This window comes from Centroberyx affinis, unplaced genomic scaffold, assembly GCF_046629955.1.
Source record: "Centroberyx affinis isolate AG114_WGS23_722 - 3 ecotype Tasmania unplaced genomic scaffold, CSIRO-AGI_Caff_v1 ptg002973l_1, whole genome shotgun sequence".
In the NCBI taxonomy this organism is placed as follows: Eukaryota; Metazoa; Chordata; class Actinopteri; order Beryciformes; family Berycidae; genus Centroberyx; species Centroberyx affinis.
Window position 1 is genome coordinate 43,858 of NW_027281081.1, and position 19,657 is coordinate 63,514.

General features: G+C 37.8%; 2 protein-coding genes across 2 annotated transcripts; both read right to left on the reverse strand.

The window, feature by feature from the left end:
* Positions 1-7,083: 7,083 nt before the first annotated feature.
* LOC139658804 (galactose-specific lectin nattectin-like) lies at positions 7,084-10,333 on the reverse strand. Its single transcript, XM_071536973.1, has 6 exons — positions 10,268-10,333; positions 9,612-9,624; positions 8,778-8,878; positions 8,197-8,331; positions 7,422-7,530; positions 7,084-7,148 (listed from the first exon to the last, which is right to left on the reverse strand). Exons 1-6 carry the CDS (start codon positions 10,331-10,333, stop codon positions 7,084-7,086), a joined length of 489 nt encoding a protein of 162 aa, XP_071393074.1.
* Positions 10,334-16,735: 6,402 nt separating this feature from the next.
* LOC139658805 (galactose-specific lectin nattectin-like) lies at positions 16,736-18,569 on the reverse strand. The gene is made up of 4 exons (XM_071536974.1): positions 18,546-18,569; positions 17,894-18,028; positions 17,089-17,197; positions 16,736-16,800 (listed from the first exon to the last, which is right to left on the reverse strand). Exons 1-4 carry the CDS (start codon positions 18,567-18,569, stop codon positions 16,736-16,738), a joined length of 333 nt encoding a protein of 110 aa, XP_071393075.1.
* Positions 18,570-19,657: the final 1,088 nt, after the last annotated feature.

Genomic DNA, 19,657 nt, shown 5'->3' on the forward strand with positions numbered 1-19,657 from the left:
ATCCCAGCGTACACTGGGTGAACGCAGGGAACCACCCTGGCCTGGACCGGTCACCCGTCCATCACAGGGCAAACACAGAGAGTCACTCACATTCCCTTCCATACAGTACCTATGGGCAATTTAGGGTGCGTTCACATGTCCAATCCAAGCATGATCGGAGCAGTTTATTCAAACTCTGCAGCTTTTAGTCCTTTAGTTCGGTTTGTTTGTCCAAATAACGGCACCAAGCGGCCAAAACCACGGGTGAATTTTGAAGCTGCAATTCCTCTAATGTCCGCTAGGGTCGGCTCCAAAAGACTCCAAACCCAGCCCAACTCCATGCAAGTCAACGGGACCACAACACAGCTTCTCACTCAAAATATAAAGTCAATACATTTTTTCAACGAGAGGTTATGGTCTCATTAGCTAATTTCACTTCTTCTAATGTGTGTCCAGATGGCAATTTTCAAAATAATTGTGTCATTAACGGGAAATAAGCATTATATTACGGGGTTGTTTTCCTAGTGATTGACAGGTCGCCTGTCCAGTGATCGACAGGACGTTGATTACGGACCAATAGCAGGCGGCGCTGCAGCTCTGTGTCAACCCCGACTTCGCTCTGGCTGCCCCAGCTCCAAAAAATGTCAACATGGGTTTTGGCTTCAAAACGGCCCATCAGAAACCTATGAGTGACATCACACTCACTACGTCCAACTCTTTTTACAGGCTATGAACGGCACAGAGAGTCTCAGTCCTCTAACAAGAGAGAACTGTGGTGTGGGTCGTTAGGAGTGAGAATGTAATCTGAACCAACTGCAAAAGAGCAGTTCCTCATGCTCGGAAAGCCTAGCAGAACAAAATGAAGTCTGGACTGATGCTCATATTCAGCTGTTTCTTCATGTGTTCTTAACTGGTATGAACACCACAGAAGAAGAGGCAGGCAGGTCCATCATGTGCTGCCAAAACCTCTAACCTGGCAGGATGACAGGCCACCAAAACTCCATCCAACAAACGAGCTACTTGTGAGTCCATGTGACTTTTGTTTACAAGCCCTGATTCACATTTAATTGGTCAATACAGCAGAGTAAACTTTTCAACTATGGTTCAGACCACTAGAGTTGCATAAAAAGCATGCAAATAGATATAAAACCTGCATAGGTCATCTGTGTGTGTCTGTGTCTTTGTATTTGTGCATCTGTGTGTGTGTGTGTGCAGATCTGCAGGCGTGTGTGTGTGATTCCTGTGTACTCAGAGGACAGAAAAGCAATTAAAAACCCATTATCAGAGTATCCCCATGTCACCCACTCTGTGCCTGAGGACTTTACAATGTTGTAATCAGCTCAAGGTGCCTCTTCTGCATACAGGACCTCATAGCTCTGCTGGGAAACTTTCATCACAAAAACAGCAGCTGAGACATGATGAAAAACTCTTCCTCCTCTCAATTCTGTTATTTTTTAATTGAGGAAGACTTGGTGCGATGCATGTAGATGAAAGTGTGAGATTCATTAGCATTTCCATAGATCGACATAATTTCTTTGAAAATCAAAATAGCGATAAAAGATGTATTTTATAGATCTTTTTTATTCTCATATGTCAGTTCAAGGGGTTTCTCCACAACGTTCCATGATCTTACTGTTATGACAAGAGCAGTAACTGAGGTGTGATGAGAAATTCAATCCGTTGTTTTTTTTGTCCGTCTGCCATATGCAATATCTCACACACAGCTGGTCACTGATCAGATTAAACATTTCATTCAATGCATTTCAGCATTTTCAAAATTAAACCTAACTCGGCCAAAGGGGGCACTACATCGTTTGTTAATTTGTCCGTGTGTCATGTGCAATATTTCAGATGCCACTGATTGGATTTTGATGAAACTTTAAAAGAATGATGTCTCTCATCACTGCTCTACGGCATTTTCAGAATTACACCGATTGGCCCAAGGGGGGGGGGGGCTAGAATTACATGTTAAAACAAGGTTTTATGTGTGTTTTGTTTTTATGTTTTTTGTAAACTTCACAGAACAATTTCCATCCTTTCAATTTAATTAAAATTTCAAACACCTATGTAAATATAATTCTCTTTTCGACCCAGTATCCACAAAATATTTCCCTTTGACCTCCTTATCCATGAGGTCCATTTTATTTCTGAACTTTAACTCTGAGAGGAATAAAGACTTTCTGTCTGTTTGGTCAAACCCTCTACAATCATCACCAAATGTTAATTTTTTTGCTATTGTTAAAATTAGATTTACACTATAACTGCTTGTCAAAACCCAGTGCAACATTTGACAGCTTCACTACATACACATTGAAGTAGGATATAAGGTGGTCAACCTTGTCCCAATGCCTTGTTTTCAATATAGGAAGCAAGGTGGATTTACAAAGAAACAAAAAGAAACTCAGTGCCTTCTAGATCTGATCATTTCACTGAAGGCTACACCTGGAAAAAACATAAAAATTTGAGTCACATTGGGAGTTAAGTTAAAAATTGGAGGGTTTAAAATCAGGTTATTTTGGTCCTGTACATATCTAGCCCAAATATGGCGTAGCTGTAAACATGAGGGTTGGAAAGGTGTCTGTAAAGTGCTGGAGGTTGTAGTGTGATTTACAGTGTGAGTAATGAGGTGGCTGAATGTGCTGACTCTGCAGGCATCGTAAAACCACTGAAGAAGAAAGGACAGATGAAAGTGATTTTCAGTTTTAGCCAAGCTGCAGACAAAAATCTGGATATCTCACAGATTTTTTTTTTTTTTTTTTTACACTACTTAACATCATAGCTAGGCATTAGCTCTCAGCAATAAATTACTTGACCTTAGTTTATATTAAAAAGATTTTACCTCCCTGAGTATGGAAACTTCTTAGACAGCTTCGAACCATCATATTTGCAACTGCTGTTGCATTCATTTACTCAGTCTAATGACTGGCTTTCATTGCAAGTCCCTAGAATTTGTACTGAGCTTGGGAGATCTGCTTTTTGTTCTTATGCTCCGACCGCCTGGAACTCTTTGCAGAGCACCCTAAAAACTGATACTTTAGTAACCTTGGTCAATTTAAATCTATGATCACTAACCACTTAACTTCTGTTTGCACCTGTTTTAATTGATTTGTTTTATATTTTGTATCCTATATCTTTTATTATCCGTACATACATACTTGTTTGAATTGATTGTTTTTTGTATCTTGTATCTTTCATTAACTGTACTTATATACTTGTTTGAATTGATTGTTTTCTTTTATTGTATTTTAATTATTTTATATACCTTGTACTTACTCCATAACTACAGGGAACAAGGACCAATAACATTTGTTTTTTCCCCATAATTACATTACTGTACGATATAATTATTTTTTAAGTAGTTTTAATTACGAAAATAGTTACACCATAACGACCTTATAAATCTCTCATAATTACAAAGTTGTTACCCCTTAATTCCTTGCTCCTTCCTTGTTAATTCCTTAATTCTTTTCTTGTTTTGTTACCCTGTGACTACAGCATTGTTATTTTATTAGTACCCCATAATTACAAACTAGTTACACCGTAATTAGCGGGCTGTAAAACAAAGAGTTACCGATACTTTCACAATGTTTAGATAGCACATCCAACTCCTTTATAATCAAAAAGGCAAGGGAAATTCCATTTTACACACAAAACATTTGCACTCCATGCAAGTTTCTTTATTAAACCAAGCTTTCAGTCATGTAGACCTTTGTTGTTTTTTCACACTGTGCTCTTTGGTGTAGCCCCACACCCTTCTGTGCACCTTGTAGAATTATATGTATCTTATCCTGCTAATGTGTATCTGAGTTTTTCAATCTGTGTATTTGCACTATAGACCATATCAGCATGATGTCACCACAACAAAGAACTTACTTCCGGGTGGATAACGTTGGTGGTACTGCATTGGCACTACAGTATTTTTTGTGTTATGTAACCAAAGTAAGAACATTTTTTTACACTCTTGTGATTAGAAATACAGACATTGTGTAGTTCTGATTGTCTACTGAAAACGAGACGTTCCTGATGTTGTTGCTGTTGATAGTTGTTAGTCTATAACCTAATAATATAACCTAAATATATAGCCTATTTAAGAATGTGTCCGCAAACTACTATATTTTACCAGCATTTTTAGAAATGCTTAAAAAGTTCAAATTCAAGTGCTGATCTAACAAAGCAACCTCAAACCAGTAATTCTTTAGTGTTTTGCTTTATAGTAGAAACTGTGGACTGTTCTTTATCTTGACTGTAAAGCAGGGTATGATAGCAAAGCCAGATCACAAACCACTGCATGTGTTGTACTACTTGTGCTGTGCTAGAACCACGTTCCATTAAAAACTGTGCGGACAAAATATTTGTGGCACTTTGACAATATGTTTTACTCGTGTAACAGAAAAGGGCTCAAGGATTTCAGAAAGCTTATCATGTTGGTCAGGAATTTCGGTCAGGAAACCTTGCCTACATGTGGAGGTGAAAGATTTTATTTTATTTTATTGTATTTTATTTTAACGGTTTTGCCTTGGGACTGGCACCCACACAGTGTAGTGCCAGTCACAACGGGGCTACTGCTGTGCTAGAAATGCCTGCCACAAACCTGTTCATGAGTGGTTGGCTGCCAGCCTGTCCCCAGTTCTGTAGATGCAGACTCTAAACTAATCTCTGTATCCACCGATTCCATTAGGTTGGTTTAAAATGGAAAAATTCTAATCCTAATCCATTATGTATCAAACTATATTTGGCATTACAGCCCCAAACAACCCGATTTCAGCATTATCGCTAATGTTTTGTCTAGTTGACTCGTATTTACCACCCCTTAAAGTGAACGACTTCCGCTGCCGACAGGAGCGAGTTATCCACCCAGAAGTTTAGCCAGTCTGATTGTTTACAAACATTCTGATTTGGTCTATAGGATGGATATTTAAAAGGACCACAAATTGAGAACAAAGGACTACATTTCAAACATGTGTACCGAATTTTGTGCAATTCAGCCTGAAGGGAGTGCCACAAATGCGGAAAAAAACAGCAACACAAAAATGGCCATAACTCCACACCCCTTGGTTCAATTATCACAAAACTTGGCAGATATTGAGGGATATATTTGGACTATGTCCTCAGAAAACACTTTTTTTTTTTTTTCGATATTAGTACCAGTCAGTAAAAGCTTGAACCCCTTTCACTGCCACTTGCGGCTGTATTTTTTATTTTTCTTCTGCTTCTTCCCTGAAAGTATCTGGATCTCAGAAACCGTAAGACCCACAGCAGCCAAACTTTCCACATAGGTTGGAAATCTCACCTACTACTCAGGCAACAAATTACACCATTCGCCCTGATGGTGGCGTTATGACAACCAATTTTACATTTTGGTCCATAACTTCTGAACTGTATGACTAGATTTTCCACCATGTTGAATTTTCTGGAAAACCTATTTTTGCGAACTCGTCCTAGACCGTTGAGGCAATCATCTTCAAATTTGGTGTGCATCATCTCTGGACGCCCCCTTGATTTTTGATCCAAAGTTTAGTCAAAGGTTGTGGGTGGGGTCTATTTTACAAAAATTCTCATGAACGCATTGTGCTATCTTCACCAAATTTGGTACACTTGTGCAGGTATCTACTCTGAAGTACGATGCAAAATTCGCTATAATTTTGCCCATATGGGGCGCTACAGCTCCATTTAAAATTTTAAATGCCTATTGCCTATAAATGCCTAATAACTCAGTAACTATACATGAAACATATAGAAACACATTTTTTCCCCCATATTCCTTGAGTGAAGCCACATCATTTTGATAGGCCCCATCCATTGCCGCCATATCAGATTTTCCGCCATGTTGAATTTTCTCAAAAACCTATTTTTGAGAACTTCTCCTAGACCGTTGAGACAATCATCTCCAAATTTGGTGTGCATCATATCTGGACTCTTAAAAGTTATCAAAAGACTTTTGGTACTTCATATCTTAAGGCCGCTATAGACCAATCAGTTTTAGGGCTTGGCATATATTTGACAACATGTGCGATAACTCAAACACGCAAAGTCCAACACTCATGAAATTCAACACACATCATCAGCTATTCACCCCTGGTTAGGCAACACAATATGGAGCGTTTTGGCCCATAGGTGGCGCTACAGCAACAATATAACTTTAAATAACCTTACACATTAATTGCTCAGTATGGCATACTGATCAACCATCCCTATGATCATAATGATGACATGTATAATTTATGAGTTTTAAAACATGTTAGTCTATGGAAGTCCCTTCACTTCCATTTTATTATAATTTCTCTCCTAAATGTATCAGGATCATAGAGACCAAACATGCCAATGGGATCAAACTTCCACATCACTCATTTACCCCAGAGGTCATCAGGTGCTTGGACCCTGTCATTGCCGCCTGCGGCTCTATTGTTTTGTTTCATTCTGTCTGTACTGCTCAGATTTTTGTTTTTTTGTTTTTCTTGTATGTTTTTGTGAAGCACGTAAGTGGTTTTAAAAAGTGCCATATAGAAAAAGATTTACTTATGTACTTAATTGAGTATAAACATTGAACTATCCAAATAAAGTGTTGCTGTTTTGTTATAGTGGGTTAGCTCTACTTTTGTATATTTTGCCTTTTTTTTGTTTTTATGTAAAGCACACTGAGTTTCCTTGCATATGAAATGTGTTATGCTCATCCAATTTGACTTTCATGTAAATATTTTATCAAACAGGCTTTTGGCATTTGTGTCTCAAATCAGATTCTTCCATCATTCTTTCTGTTATGGGTTTTCTGCAACAAATATGAATACTATAGACGACAAAAATGTGAGAGTTGGGACCAGACAATAATGCTTAATCTTTTATTGATGATGATTATACATGTATAGGTGTGAAAAAAGAATGAGGTCAACTGTGCAAACAATTGGTGAAAAGAGGTTCCTTTCAGCAAAGCACTGAACCCTAAAGTCTGCTTCAAGTAAACTCATTCTGTTGACATACATGTGTATCATGGTTATGACATACATATGTAACAAGGCCTGACATCATCATGGTGGAAGTGACATCGTCATGGTGCAAGTGACATTGTTATGGCAGTTATGACAACACATGATGGTGGTGGGGGAGGCATCACATGTCCTTGGCGCACACAAAAGATAGTTTGAGTCCGCAGGGTAAATCATTCCAAAGGTTTCCTGTAGTCAGAGGTGAAAACAACACAGCAAAACAAAATATTAAGCACTTTAGAGGCCTCCAAGTATTTCAAGAAGATTATATATATTTTTTTCTTAAAAAACAAAACAAAATAAAAAAAGACAATAAATAACAAAATGTAAGGAAACCCCACCTACAGTTATAAAAGGAAAATATAATTTTTCCATCTTTAGTATTGTTGAGAAGTGATTTGTAGGTCTTCTCATTGCTTCCAAATAAAAATCATAGTAAGTCAAGGAATAATCATTTTGTACCTCTGAAGTTCATCTCCACACAGTTTTCAGTTTTAAGGTTGTTCGGTTCTCCTTTATTCCAGTGTGTGTAGTCAAACTTGGAGCCATCAGTCCACTGCCACACTCCCTCCTGGAGGAAGAAACTTACACATTACTGATTTGTCTGTTTCAGTTATTTTTGTCACCGTTTTTCAAACCCAAAGGGTTTGAACATGTATATACAGATCAGCCATTAGGTTATATGTAGGGAATAAGTGGCATTAGGTAGTTTAGAAGTCCACATCAAACCTATCAGCTCTCATTAGTGTCTAAATAATATATAATAACAAATGCCTCAATTGTGCAAATAAATTGCAAAACATATTATAAAAAAGCACAACACAAAACACAATGCAAATACCATTTAAGAAGAACTGAATGGTAACTAAACCCCACCCAAATCTGTGGCACAAAAACCAGCCAAGATTGCCAGTGCAGCACCCTACTTTTCACCAATAAGTCAGGCTTCACCACAGATTTGGGTTTGGGGTTTAGTTACTCTTTAAAGAATGAAACTCTTTGTATAGTGTCCATTTGTATAGTTTTCATATGGTTAATTTCTCATTGACTGCTTGTTGATAGAATTATATATTCATTTGATTTGAATGTTTTGATTAAGGCTCTTAGGAGATGAAGTCTGTAGGCTATAAATATAGTCACTTTCTCGCTGTAACAAGAAGTTATTCCTCCTTGATGCTCACTGTTAATTGCACAAGGCATAGTTGCTTTAGATCCTGTGTATTGGTAAATATCTCACCTTCATCCCATCGAATCCCCCAATCCAGGTTCTTTTATTGGAGCCAGTCACTCTGACAATCACCCCTCTGAGGAAGTTGTGCTCCTCTAAACTGTGGATCGAGGCCAGATTCGCGCCATAGTTAATGCAGGTGCTCTAATGTGGGAGAGGCAAAGATATAAAGAAAAGGATTGAGGTCGAGAGATAAAATGACAGAGAGAAGGAGTGAGTAGGATGAGACAAAAATACAGAGAGAAAGGAAGAGTTGGACAGAGGGGGATGAACAAATAATAGGAGAGAGACAAACACAGAGAATGGGATAGAGACAAGCATGACACAAGACAACATGACCTGAGTTGGTAACATACATGCACATTATGTACCGGCCTATAGGCCAATAACCTTAGGTTTCCCTCTGATGAACAATTAGCAGACATAGTAAATGGATTTTTTTTTAAACTAACAATAGAAGCCTAGAAAGAAATAATCCTCCTCTGTCTGAAATGTTTTGATCAACCAACATAATCACATAGTCAATCCAAACCAACGTATCATGCATTGCCATGCATGATAGGAGTAACCGTTATTGTTCCATCAGGTACCTCTGCATCCAGCCAAGTCTTTTCATGGTGAAAGAAGGCGACACAGCGAGAGCCATCATGGGTCCAACCATCAGGACAGTGACGTACGTCATGTACTAGTCCTATGTTAGAAAGAAGATAACAAAGATTAGAGTCTCGGATTATAAATACTGCACATCAAATAACGTGAAACGTTGATTTTTAAATAATGTAACTTGCGTTTAAATTATGCAAATTATTATGAAACGTGAAAACTAGATAGTTTCAAGCTCGCCACGTGTTTTGTCTGTGTAGCTGACCAATATAACACCTTGAAGTGTCAAATCCTAGTATATCAATTGTACATTAACATCTATGAATTACCAGCATCTAGGCTAAACTATTGACAACATCACAAAAATACGTATATTCTAATATTCATGATTCTAGTCAGAGGACATAGCACCATCTGCTGACCAGAAGAGGAAACTGAATGAAACTGAATGAGCACCAAAAAGGAATGGAACTCCATGGCCATTGTCACCAAAACAGTCCTCTTTACAGACAAACCAACACATAGAAGCTGTCCACCATTTTAGTCTGGAGTCAGAAAGTGCCAACTACTGTACTTTGTGTATTCATGTTTTGCTCTGTCACATATGGAGGGTAGATTTTTTGTTTCAGTTACAAAACAGTCACAGTTGAATTCCTCATGGTCCCACAAGAGGGTTAAAAACTACAGAACACATTAAAAATATCATTTCAAAATGTTCTGTTGCATTTGGGAAGGCCATCAAGCTAATGACTGTCCACATGAGAAAAACAAATAAATACAACAACTAAAACAATTCAAGAGGAAATAATAGAGGTACAAACTTGTCAAGATTTCCTGTGAACACAAAGAACACAAAGAACACATTGTCAGCAATAAAATATAGTTTGAATTTGCTTTTCTTGCATTATTTTAACTCAACAGTCTTATTAATACAGTACATATATAGAGTAATGAAACTAACATTATGTGAAGTTTATACTGTATGTACTGTATATGATGATTATATGAAAAGTTAACTCATTGTGCATCGTCTATGCATCAATGTAATGCAACACAACTTGTGTCTCTCAAATGACTGGTCCCAGTAGTATTCCTTCTAACTGGTGAAATGAGAATTTGAATTTCCAATTTTTGGGGAGAGCAACAGTACTGCAGTTACTGGATTAAAAACAAGGACTCTCAACATCAGCAGTTTTAGGTATTTATGGTGTGTCATGAACCAGATATATTTCATTCACCATTTTTTTACTGCACTAGTGGTTACTGGAGAAGACAAAACTTTGAGAGTAAATACTGTGCAAGTGCCACAAAAAAGAGAAATAGTATATAGAAATGGAAATAGTATTTATTTTGCTTTTAATGTAATTTTAGTAATATTAAAAATATGACATTTTGTCAGGGAGGCCTTTATGGGACCAATTATATAAAAAATTTAAACAATGTTAAAAATCACAATATTTGTGTAGATTTCACTTACATTATCTCCCATAACCAATCCGCTGGTCAAACAGAGGAGCATAACAAAATGAAAAACTGATGCCATCTGTGGAAAGATATTTTCGGCAAGATAAATATATTGTATATACACGGTCTTATCCAGAACAACTTACAATGAATGTATTTGAACTTGAATGAGTTAAAGGGGAATTTCACTTTTAGGAATTCAACTTTTAGTTGGTCATTGTGTATTTTCCTAAAAGAAAATGTCCAAGATATTCACGCGTGGTTTCTTTTTTCAATGTACTCGCTCTAACTTCTCTCAAAAAATCCTGTCTGTCCTCTCTTAGTTCTTTTTCTATTTCTTTTCCTAGCACTGCACTCCATGACTTTACTATGATCACAGGAAAGTTACGGACACTGTGGTCCTAACCTTTGTCCTCGTTGTGATTGAGGAATTTAAGAGTATTCTACCGTTGCACTCATAAGTCGCTCTGGATAAGAGCAGGGGCAGTCTTATCATTAAGTAAAGGTAGGTGACTGCCTCAGACCCTGGCAGCCAGAGGGCCCCGCAAAAAACAAGAATAGAATTAATATAAACTTATTCTTTTATCAAGTTAAAATTAGAAATGTACATATTAAATAACTCCTCTCTTTTTTATTACAATAAGAATCATTTCAATCCTCAGTTATGGCCACCCCTTTACTCAGTCAGGCTATAGTGGACTATTCCACTTGACTGAGAGGGAAGTACAAATAATGAAGCGAAGCTCTTTTATCAAAGCATCAACTTCTGCTACTGTGTGCTGCTATTAATGAGCAATGAGCTCAATGCAGTATGGAATGACATAAAAGTAGATTTTAGTTGAATTTGAAGTGAACACTGACTATAGGCTAAAAATCAATAATCAGCCGAAATCAGGCTAAAGATCAAGAATCTTTACTGTAGCGATGCATAAAAATAGTTGATGTTATGATGCCAGGTGAGTATACCTTCAAAAAGATCTTACCTTTGTTCTGATGACAGTTGATACGATGAGGTTGGATTTGCAGCAACAGGTAGCAGGTTGTCTTGGAAAAGGAAACACAGTCTTTATATACCTTCTCTGGGTGCTTTGCCTCAGGAACAACACTAGCAGGATGTTCCTCAGAAGTTAAACAATGTCTAGACTAAGCATATTGAGGGGTTTGCTAAAGGGGTATGTCACCTAGTTAAAATTGTTTTAGTTGTAGTGACAAAATCAACCTCAGGCCAGTTTCATGCTTTTTTCTGGTACAAAACCACTTCAGTACAGAACATTCATGTCCTGTGTTTGACTATGTCAATGGAAAGTAATACATGTGTGTTTGATATTATGGCTCAGCTCTTGAGGGTATTTCCTGTAGGCCTATCAGATGACTCGTGTATGCAATAATCTAAAATACATACAGTATACACATGAAACACATGGCATTTCATCTTCATTCCATTTCATACGCCCATATATTTTGAAAATTGTACATATATTTTATTCTACCCTATTTATATATTCTATTTGATACTGTAATTATACTCTGTCACTTTATATTTGTATTACTTCTGGTAATACTTACTGATGGGCACTTTACCATTTTGCACTGCTATTTTATTACTACATTGTATACTACATTTGTTTACATTGTTGTAGCTTGAGGCTCAAGAATTTCATAGCTAGAATTATCTGCATCTTGCTGTTTTGTTATGCTTGTGACAATAATAGGGTGACCACATTTTCAAACCCCCAAACCGGGACCCTTAAGTGTAACGCACTTTCATGCATGCGCACATGTATGCGCTTATGCACGCACCATAGGCGTTTTCATCAGGATGGGGGACAATTATTTCAGCGCTTACCACACCTAGTAACTGCCTCAGCAAACCAAAAATGATGTTTTGTCTCCAAAAAACCCACCAAAACATAGTTTATTTGAAAACGGAGGTCTTTAGAAAAGACCGACTTTCTCTTCGGCATGACAGCTAACTGTTAGCGTACTGACAGATTCTGTCAGACAGAGCCACAAGCGTCATAGGCTAGCAACAGCCTTGACAACGACAAACTGATTGATTGACACACATACAGACAAATCAGTGTTGAATTCAGACGTGTGGTGCATTGTTTATGTTTTTTGATTGGGTTAGGTGATAATGAGCGGGACAGAGCGTAAACGTCTATGTAAGCGCAGAAAACAAGTATACTATTTTTTTTTTTTTTAATTGTGGTGAAAACCGGGACAATTTGGTACTGAATGTTGAAAACCGGGACATTTTAGTGTTTTACAGATATTTGTCGGGACTCGGGACACCCATCTTGAAACCGGGACAATCCCGGACAAACCGGGACAATCCCGGACAAACCGGGACGTCTGGTCACCGTCAACAGTAAAGAAGCTTAACCAACACCAGCGAGCAGAGCTGCAGTGAGAGCAGTGTAGCAACATTGAGAGATGGAGTTTAAACAGGCCGTCAAATGAGCGTGTTGATGATTGTTGTGAGCCAAGGAGTCAATTGGCATGAGCTGATGTTACTGTGAGTGCGCAACTACCATGTCCTGCCTGAAGTTATGCTATGCTCCATTTCAGCGCAGAACACTCACATCATTGGTTTAACCATTTTTTGCAGCAGTTTACTGCAGAGTTTGAAAACTCACACCCCGGAAACAGCACCTCTGGTTTGTTTTTCTGTCCTGGTAGAAACAATTTTTGTTTTTTAATTTGGCTAATGATAAAACTGGATGAAAACTTAAACTTAAGACTTGCGTCTGTTCTGTCAGAAATATGCTCTTGACATCAAATTGAGTCGATTGAGCCTTTACAACTTCTTAGCTTGAAGACTCTCCTCACAACAAGGATGTAATGGCATATTACCAACTAGCTACAGTAAAAGTTGAATTTATCAAACCTGGCCGACAGCCTGTGATGCATTACATGGGAGAGGGAAATCTATAGTTATAGTAGTCCTCTCATGCCAATGTCCTCTCATCCCAAAAATGGTGAGTAGTAAATTCCAGTAAATTCCTTTTCCTAGGATGTGGCAATTATTAATATTTATGGTGACTCTGGTACTTGGAGGTGTGAAGTAATCACAGTAAAAAAAAATGGAATCATATTACTATGCCATTTCCCCACAGTCACCAACTATAAAACACACCCCCTTGTACAAGCCATTCAGATTTTGCTCCAGTGTCTATGTAGACATTTCTGAACTACTGACTCCTCTACTCCTGACTACTTCAATTGATGACTTATATCTGCAAATCACAAACTCCTGGTTGTCCCATGGACTCATTTTAAAACAAGAGGTGACCATGCTTTTTATATCGTGGCTCCAAAACTGTGGAACTGCCTGCCCCTTGAAGACAGGTCAACAAGTTGGTGTGAGATTCAGGAAAAAGACACTGTCGCAAACCTCTTTACCATGTCTTCGTGACTTTGTGACACCCCCCTCCACTTAGTTGATTATCAGCATTGGACTACCCAAAAAAAGTGTTACCCTATTTTTCTGGTGGGTTTGCTCTACATTTGTATGTATTGCCTTTTTTTTTTATGTAAAGCACATTGAGTTTCCTTGCGTATTAAATGTGCTAAGTTCATACAGTTTGATTTAATATAGATTTTGTGCAATAAATATAACACTTTAGACAACAAAAAATTAAAAGTTATGTTTAGGTTAATGGTTTAGTATTTTAACACGGACAACAACACTAGCAGGATGTTCCTCAGAAGTTAAACAATATCTAGACTAAGCATATTGAGGGGTTTGCTAAAGGGGTATGTCACCTAGTTAAAATTGTTTTAGTTGTAGTGACAAAATCAACCTCAGGCCAGTTTCATGCTTTTTTCTGGTGCAAAACCACTTCAGTACAGAACATTCATGTCCTGTGTTTGACTATGTCAATGGAAAGTAATACATGTGTGTTTGGTATTATGGCTCAGCTCTTGAGGGTATTTCCTGTAGGCCTATCAGATGACTCGTGTATGCAATTATCTAAAATACATACAGTATACACATGAAACACATGGCATTTCATCTTCATTCCAATTCATACGCCCATATATTTTGAAAATTGTACATATATTTTATTCTATCCTATTTATATATTCTATTTTATACTGTAATTATACTCTGCCACTTTATATTTGTATTACTTCTGGTAATACTTACTGATGGGCACTTTACCATTTTGCACTGCTATTTTATTACTACATTGTATACTACATTTGTTTACTTTGTTTACATTGTTGTAGCTCTAGGCTCAAGAATTTCATAGCTAGAATTATCTGCATCTTGCTGTTTTGTTGTGCTTGTGACAATAAAGAACGTTGAACCTTGAAAGGTGTGCAGCAGAGTTTGTTTCTGGTTATTGCAATTACATACATGATAAACTACATGACATAGTTGGGAGCAGACGCGTGGTTCGATAAGCAGAATCAAGCAGGTGGAGGTAGCTTAACCAACACCAGCGAGCAGAGCTGCAGTGGCAGCAGTGTAGCAACATTGAGAGATGGATCCGGGCAGCAACTGGGAGCCAGTGGAGGGATATGAACAGCGGAGTGACATGTGCTCTTTTGGGCTGGTTGAAGACCACCGCGTTCTGGATCATCTGCAGAGGTTTGAGCGTACGGGAGCCCTGCCAGTAAGGAGTTGCAGTAGTCAGGGCGTGATATTACAAGCACCCATACTAGGAGTTGTGCTGCATGTTCAGACAGGTAGGGTCTAATCTTCCTGACAGGGCAAATCGGCATGACCGAGCAACAGAAGCCACATGCTCCTTAAAGGTTAGTTGGTCATCAATCATGACACCCGAATTTCTGGCAGACTTTGCGGGAATGAGCTGAGCTGATTCGAGCTGGATACTGATCTGTTGTTGTACAGAGGGACTGGCTGGGATGACAAGGAGCTCAGTCTTTGATAGGTTAAGCTGAAGGTGGCGTTCCTTCATCCATGCCGAGATATCGGCGAGGCATGCCGATATCCGTGCCGAGACTGTGGGGTCTTCTGGCGGGAACAATTAGAAGAGCTGGGTGTCGTCAGCATATGAATGGTATGAGAAGCCATGTGAGCGGATGACTGCCACTAAAATATTAAATGGCCATAACTCAGTAAATATATATCATAGAAAACAAAATGTATTCCTTGGGTGAAGCCGCATCGTTTTGATAGGCCCCACCCATTGCTGCCATATCAGATTTTCCGCCATGTTGAATTTTCTCAAAAACCTATTTCTACTAACTTCTCATAGACAGGCAATCATCTCCAAATTTGGTGTGCATCATGTGTAGACTCCCATGATTAAAAGTTATCAAAAGATTTTTTGGTACTCCGTATCGTTTGGCCGCTATAGGCCAATCAATTTTAGGGCGTGGCACATATTTTCAACACTCATGAAATTCAACACACATCACCAGGTCTTTACTCCTGGTTAGGCAACAAAATATGGAGCGTTTTGGCCCATAGGTGGCGCTACAGCAACAATATAACTTTAAATAGCCTTACACATTAATTGCTCAGTATGGCATACTGATCAACCATCCCTATGCTCATAATGATGACATGTATAATTTATGAGTTTTAAAACATTTTAGTCTATGGAAGTCCCTTCACTTCCATTTTATTATAATTTCTCTCCTAAATGTATCAGGATCATAGAGACCAAACATGCCAATGGGATCAAACTTCCACATCACTCATTTACCCCAGAGGTCATCAGGTGCTTGGACCCTGTCATTGCCGCCTGCGGCTCTATTGTTTTGTTTCATTCTGTCTGTACTACTCAAATTGTCTGCATTGTTTGTTTTGTTTTTATTCTATTTGTACTGCTCATTTTGTATTTGTTGCTTTTTTGTTTTTCTTGTATGTTTTTGTGAAGCAGTTTTAAAAAGTGCCATATAGAAAAAGATTTACTTATGTACTTAATTGAGTATAAACATTGAACTATCCAAATAAAGTGTTGCTGTTTTGTTATAGTGGGTTAGCTCTACTTTTGTATATTTTGCCTTTTTTTTGTTTTTATGTAAAGCACATTGAGTTTCCTTGCATATGAAATGTGTTATGCTCATCCAATTTGACTTTCATGTAAATATTTTATCAAACAGGCTTTTGGCATTTGTGTCTCAAATCAGATTCTTCCATCATTCTTTCTGTTATGGGTTTTCTGCAACAAATATGAATACTGTGGACGACAAAAATGTGAGAGTTGGGACCAGACAATAATGCTTAATCTTTTATTGATGATGATTATACATGTATAGGTGTGAAAAAAGAATGAGGTCAACTGTGCAAACAATTGGTGAAAAGAGGTTCCTTTCAGCAAAGCGCTGAACCCTAAAGTCTGCTTCAAGTAAACTCATTCTGTTGACATACATGTGTATCATGGTTATGACATACATATGTAACAAGGCCTGACATCATCATGGTGGAAGTGACATCGTCATGGTGCAAGTGACATTGTTATGGCAGTTATGACAACACATGATGGTGGTGGGGGAGGCATCACATGTCCTTGGCGCACACATAAGATAGTTTGGCTCCACAGGCCAAATCATTCCAAAGGTTTCCTGTAGTCAGAGGTGAAAACAACACAGCAAAACAAAATATTAAGCACTTTAGAGGCCTCCAAGTATTTCAAGACTGTTTCACTAGATTATATAGCCTATCTCTTTCTTTTTTTCTTAAAAAACAAAATAAAAAAGACAATAAATAACAAAATGTAAGGAAACCCCACCTACAATTATAAAAGGAAAATATAATTTTTCCATCTTCAGTATTGTTGACAAGTGATTTGTAGGTCTTCTAATTGCTTCCAAATAAAAATCATAGTAAGTCAAGGAATACTCATTTTGTACCTCCGAAGTTCATCTCCACACAGTTTTCAACTTTATAGTTGTTCGGTTCTCCTTTATTCCAGTGTGTGTAGTCAAACTTGGAGCCATCAGTCCACTGCCACACTCCCTCCTGGAGGAAGAAACTTACACATTACTGATTTGTCTGTTTCAGTTATTTTTGTCACCGTTTTTCAAACCCAAAGGGTTTGAACATGTATATACAGATCAGCCATTAGGTTACATGTAGGGAATAAGTGGCATTAGGTAGTTTAGAAGTCCACATCAAACCTATCAGCTCTCATTAGTGTCTAAATAATATATAATAACAAATGCCTCAATTGTGCAAATAAATTGCAAAACATATTATAAAAAAAGCACATATCAAGGAAAACAGTAATAAGACCCATCACAAAACACAATGCAAATACCATTTAAGAAGAATTAAATGGTAACTAAACCCCACCCAAATCTGTGGCACAAAAACCAGCCAAGATTGCCAGTGCAGCACCCTACTTTTCACCAATAAGTGTCAGGCTTCACCACAGATTTGGGTTTGGGGTTTAGTTACTCTTTAAAGAATGAAACTCTTTGTATAGTGTCCATTTGTATAGTTTTCATATGGTTAATTTCTCATTGACTGCTTGTTGATAGAATTATATATTCATTTGATTTGAATGTTTTGATTAAGGCTCTTAGGAGATGAAGTCTGTAGGCTATAAATATAGTCACTTTCTCGCTGTAACAAGAAGTTATTCCTCCTTGATGCTCACTGTTAATTGCACAAGGCATAGTTGCTTTAGATCCTGTGTATTGGTAAATATCTCACCTTCATCCCATCGAATCCCCCAATCCAGGTTCTTTTATTGGAGCCAGTCACTCTGATAATCACCCCTCTGAGGAAGTTGTGCTCCTCTAAACTGTGGATCGAGGCCAGATTCGCGCCATAGTTAATGCAGGCGCTCTAATGGGGGAGAGGCAAAGATATAAAGAAAAGGATTGAGGTCGAGAGATAAAATGACAGAGAGAAGGAGTGAGTAGGATGAGACAGAAATGCAGAGAGAAAGGAAGAGTTGGACAGAGGGGGATGAACAAATAATAGGAGAGAGACAAACACAGAGAATGGGATAGAGACAAGCATGACACAAGACAACATGACCTGAGGTGGTAACATACATGCACATTATGTACCGGCCTATAGGCCAATAACCTTAGGTTTCCCTCTGATGAATAATTAGCAGACATAGTAAATGGATTTTTTTGTTAACTAACAATAGAAGCCTAGAAAGAAATAATCCTCCTCTGTCTGAAATGTTTTGATCAACCAACATAATCACATAGTCAATCCAAACCAATCTCCTATCATGCATTGCCATGCATGATAGGAGTAACCGTTATTGTTCCATCAGGTACCTCTGCATCCAGCCAAGTCTTTTCATGGTGAAAGAAGGCGACACAGCGAGAGCCATCATGGGTCCAACCATCAGGACAGTGACGTACGTCATGTACTAGTCCTATGTTAGAGAGAAGATAACAAAGATTAGAGTCTCGGATTATAAATACTGCACATCAAATAACGTGAAACGTTGATTTTTAAATCATGTAACTTGCGTTTAAATTATGCAAATTATTATGAAAACTAGATAGTTTCAAGCTCGCCATGTGTTTTGTCTGTGTAGCTGACCAATATAACACCTTGAAGTGTCAAATCCTAGTATATCAATTGTACATTAACATCTATGAATTACCAGCATCTAGGCTAAACTATTGACAACATCACAAAAATACGTATATTCTAATATTCATGATTCTAGTCAGAGGACATAGCACCATCTGCTGACCAGAAGAGGAAACTGAATGAAACTGAATGAGCACCAAAAAGGAATGGAACTCCATGGCCATTGTCACCAAAACAGTCCTCTTTACAGACAAACCAACACATAGAAGCTGTCCACCATTTTAGTCTGGAGTCAGAAAGTGCCAACTACTGTACTTTGTGTATTCATGTTTTGCTCTGTCACATATGGAGGGTAGATTTTTTGTTTCAGTTACAAAACAGTCACAGTTGAATTCCTCATGGTCCCACAAGAGGGTTAAAAACTACAGAACACATTAAAAATATCATTTCAAAATGTTCTGTTGCATTTGGGAAGGCCATCAAGCTAATGACTGTCCACATGAGAAAAACAAATAAATACAACAACTAAAACAATTCAAGAGGAAATAATAGAGGTACAAACTTGTCAAGATTTCCTGTGAACACAAAGAACACAAAGAACACATTGTCAGCAATAAAATATAGTTTGAATTTGCTTTTCTTGCATTATTTTAACTCAACAGTCTTATTAATACAGTACATATATAGAGTAATGAAACTAACATTATGTGAAGTTTATACTGTATGTACTGTATATGATGATTATATGAAAAGTTAACTCATTGTGCATCGTCTATGCATCAATGTAATGCAACACAACTTGTGTCTCTCAAATGACTGGTCCCAGTAGTATTCCTTCTAACTGGTGAAATGAGAATTTGAATTTCCAATTTTTGGGGAGAGCAACAGTACTGCAGTTACTGGATTAAAAACAAG

Bases quoted from the DNA above. Each gene is read 5' to 3' on its own strand.
- LOC139658804 (XM_071536973.1), bottom strand. From the start codon at position 10,333: ATGGCATCAGTTTTTCATTTTGTTATGCTCCTCTGTTTGACCAGCGGA. The intron at 8,332-8,777 runs GTACCTGATGGA...CTCCCACATTAG, and splicing joins AGACTTGGCTGGATGCAGAG to AGCACCTGCATTAACTATGG. The intron at 7,149-7,421 runs GTACAAAATGAT...CTCTGACTACAG, and splicing joins TGTGGAGATGAACTTCAGAG to GAAACCTTTGGAATGATTTA.
- LOC139658805 (XM_071536974.1), bottom strand. From the start codon at position 18,569: ATGACGTACGTCACTGTCCTGATG. The intron at 18,029-18,545 runs GTTGGACCCATG...CTCCCCCATTAG, and splicing joins CGTACGTCACTGTCCTGATG to AGCGCCTGCATTAACTATGG. The intron at 16,801-17,088 runs GTACAAAATGAG...CTCTGACTACAG, and splicing joins TGTGGAGATGAACTTCGGAG to GAAACCTTTGGAATGATTTG.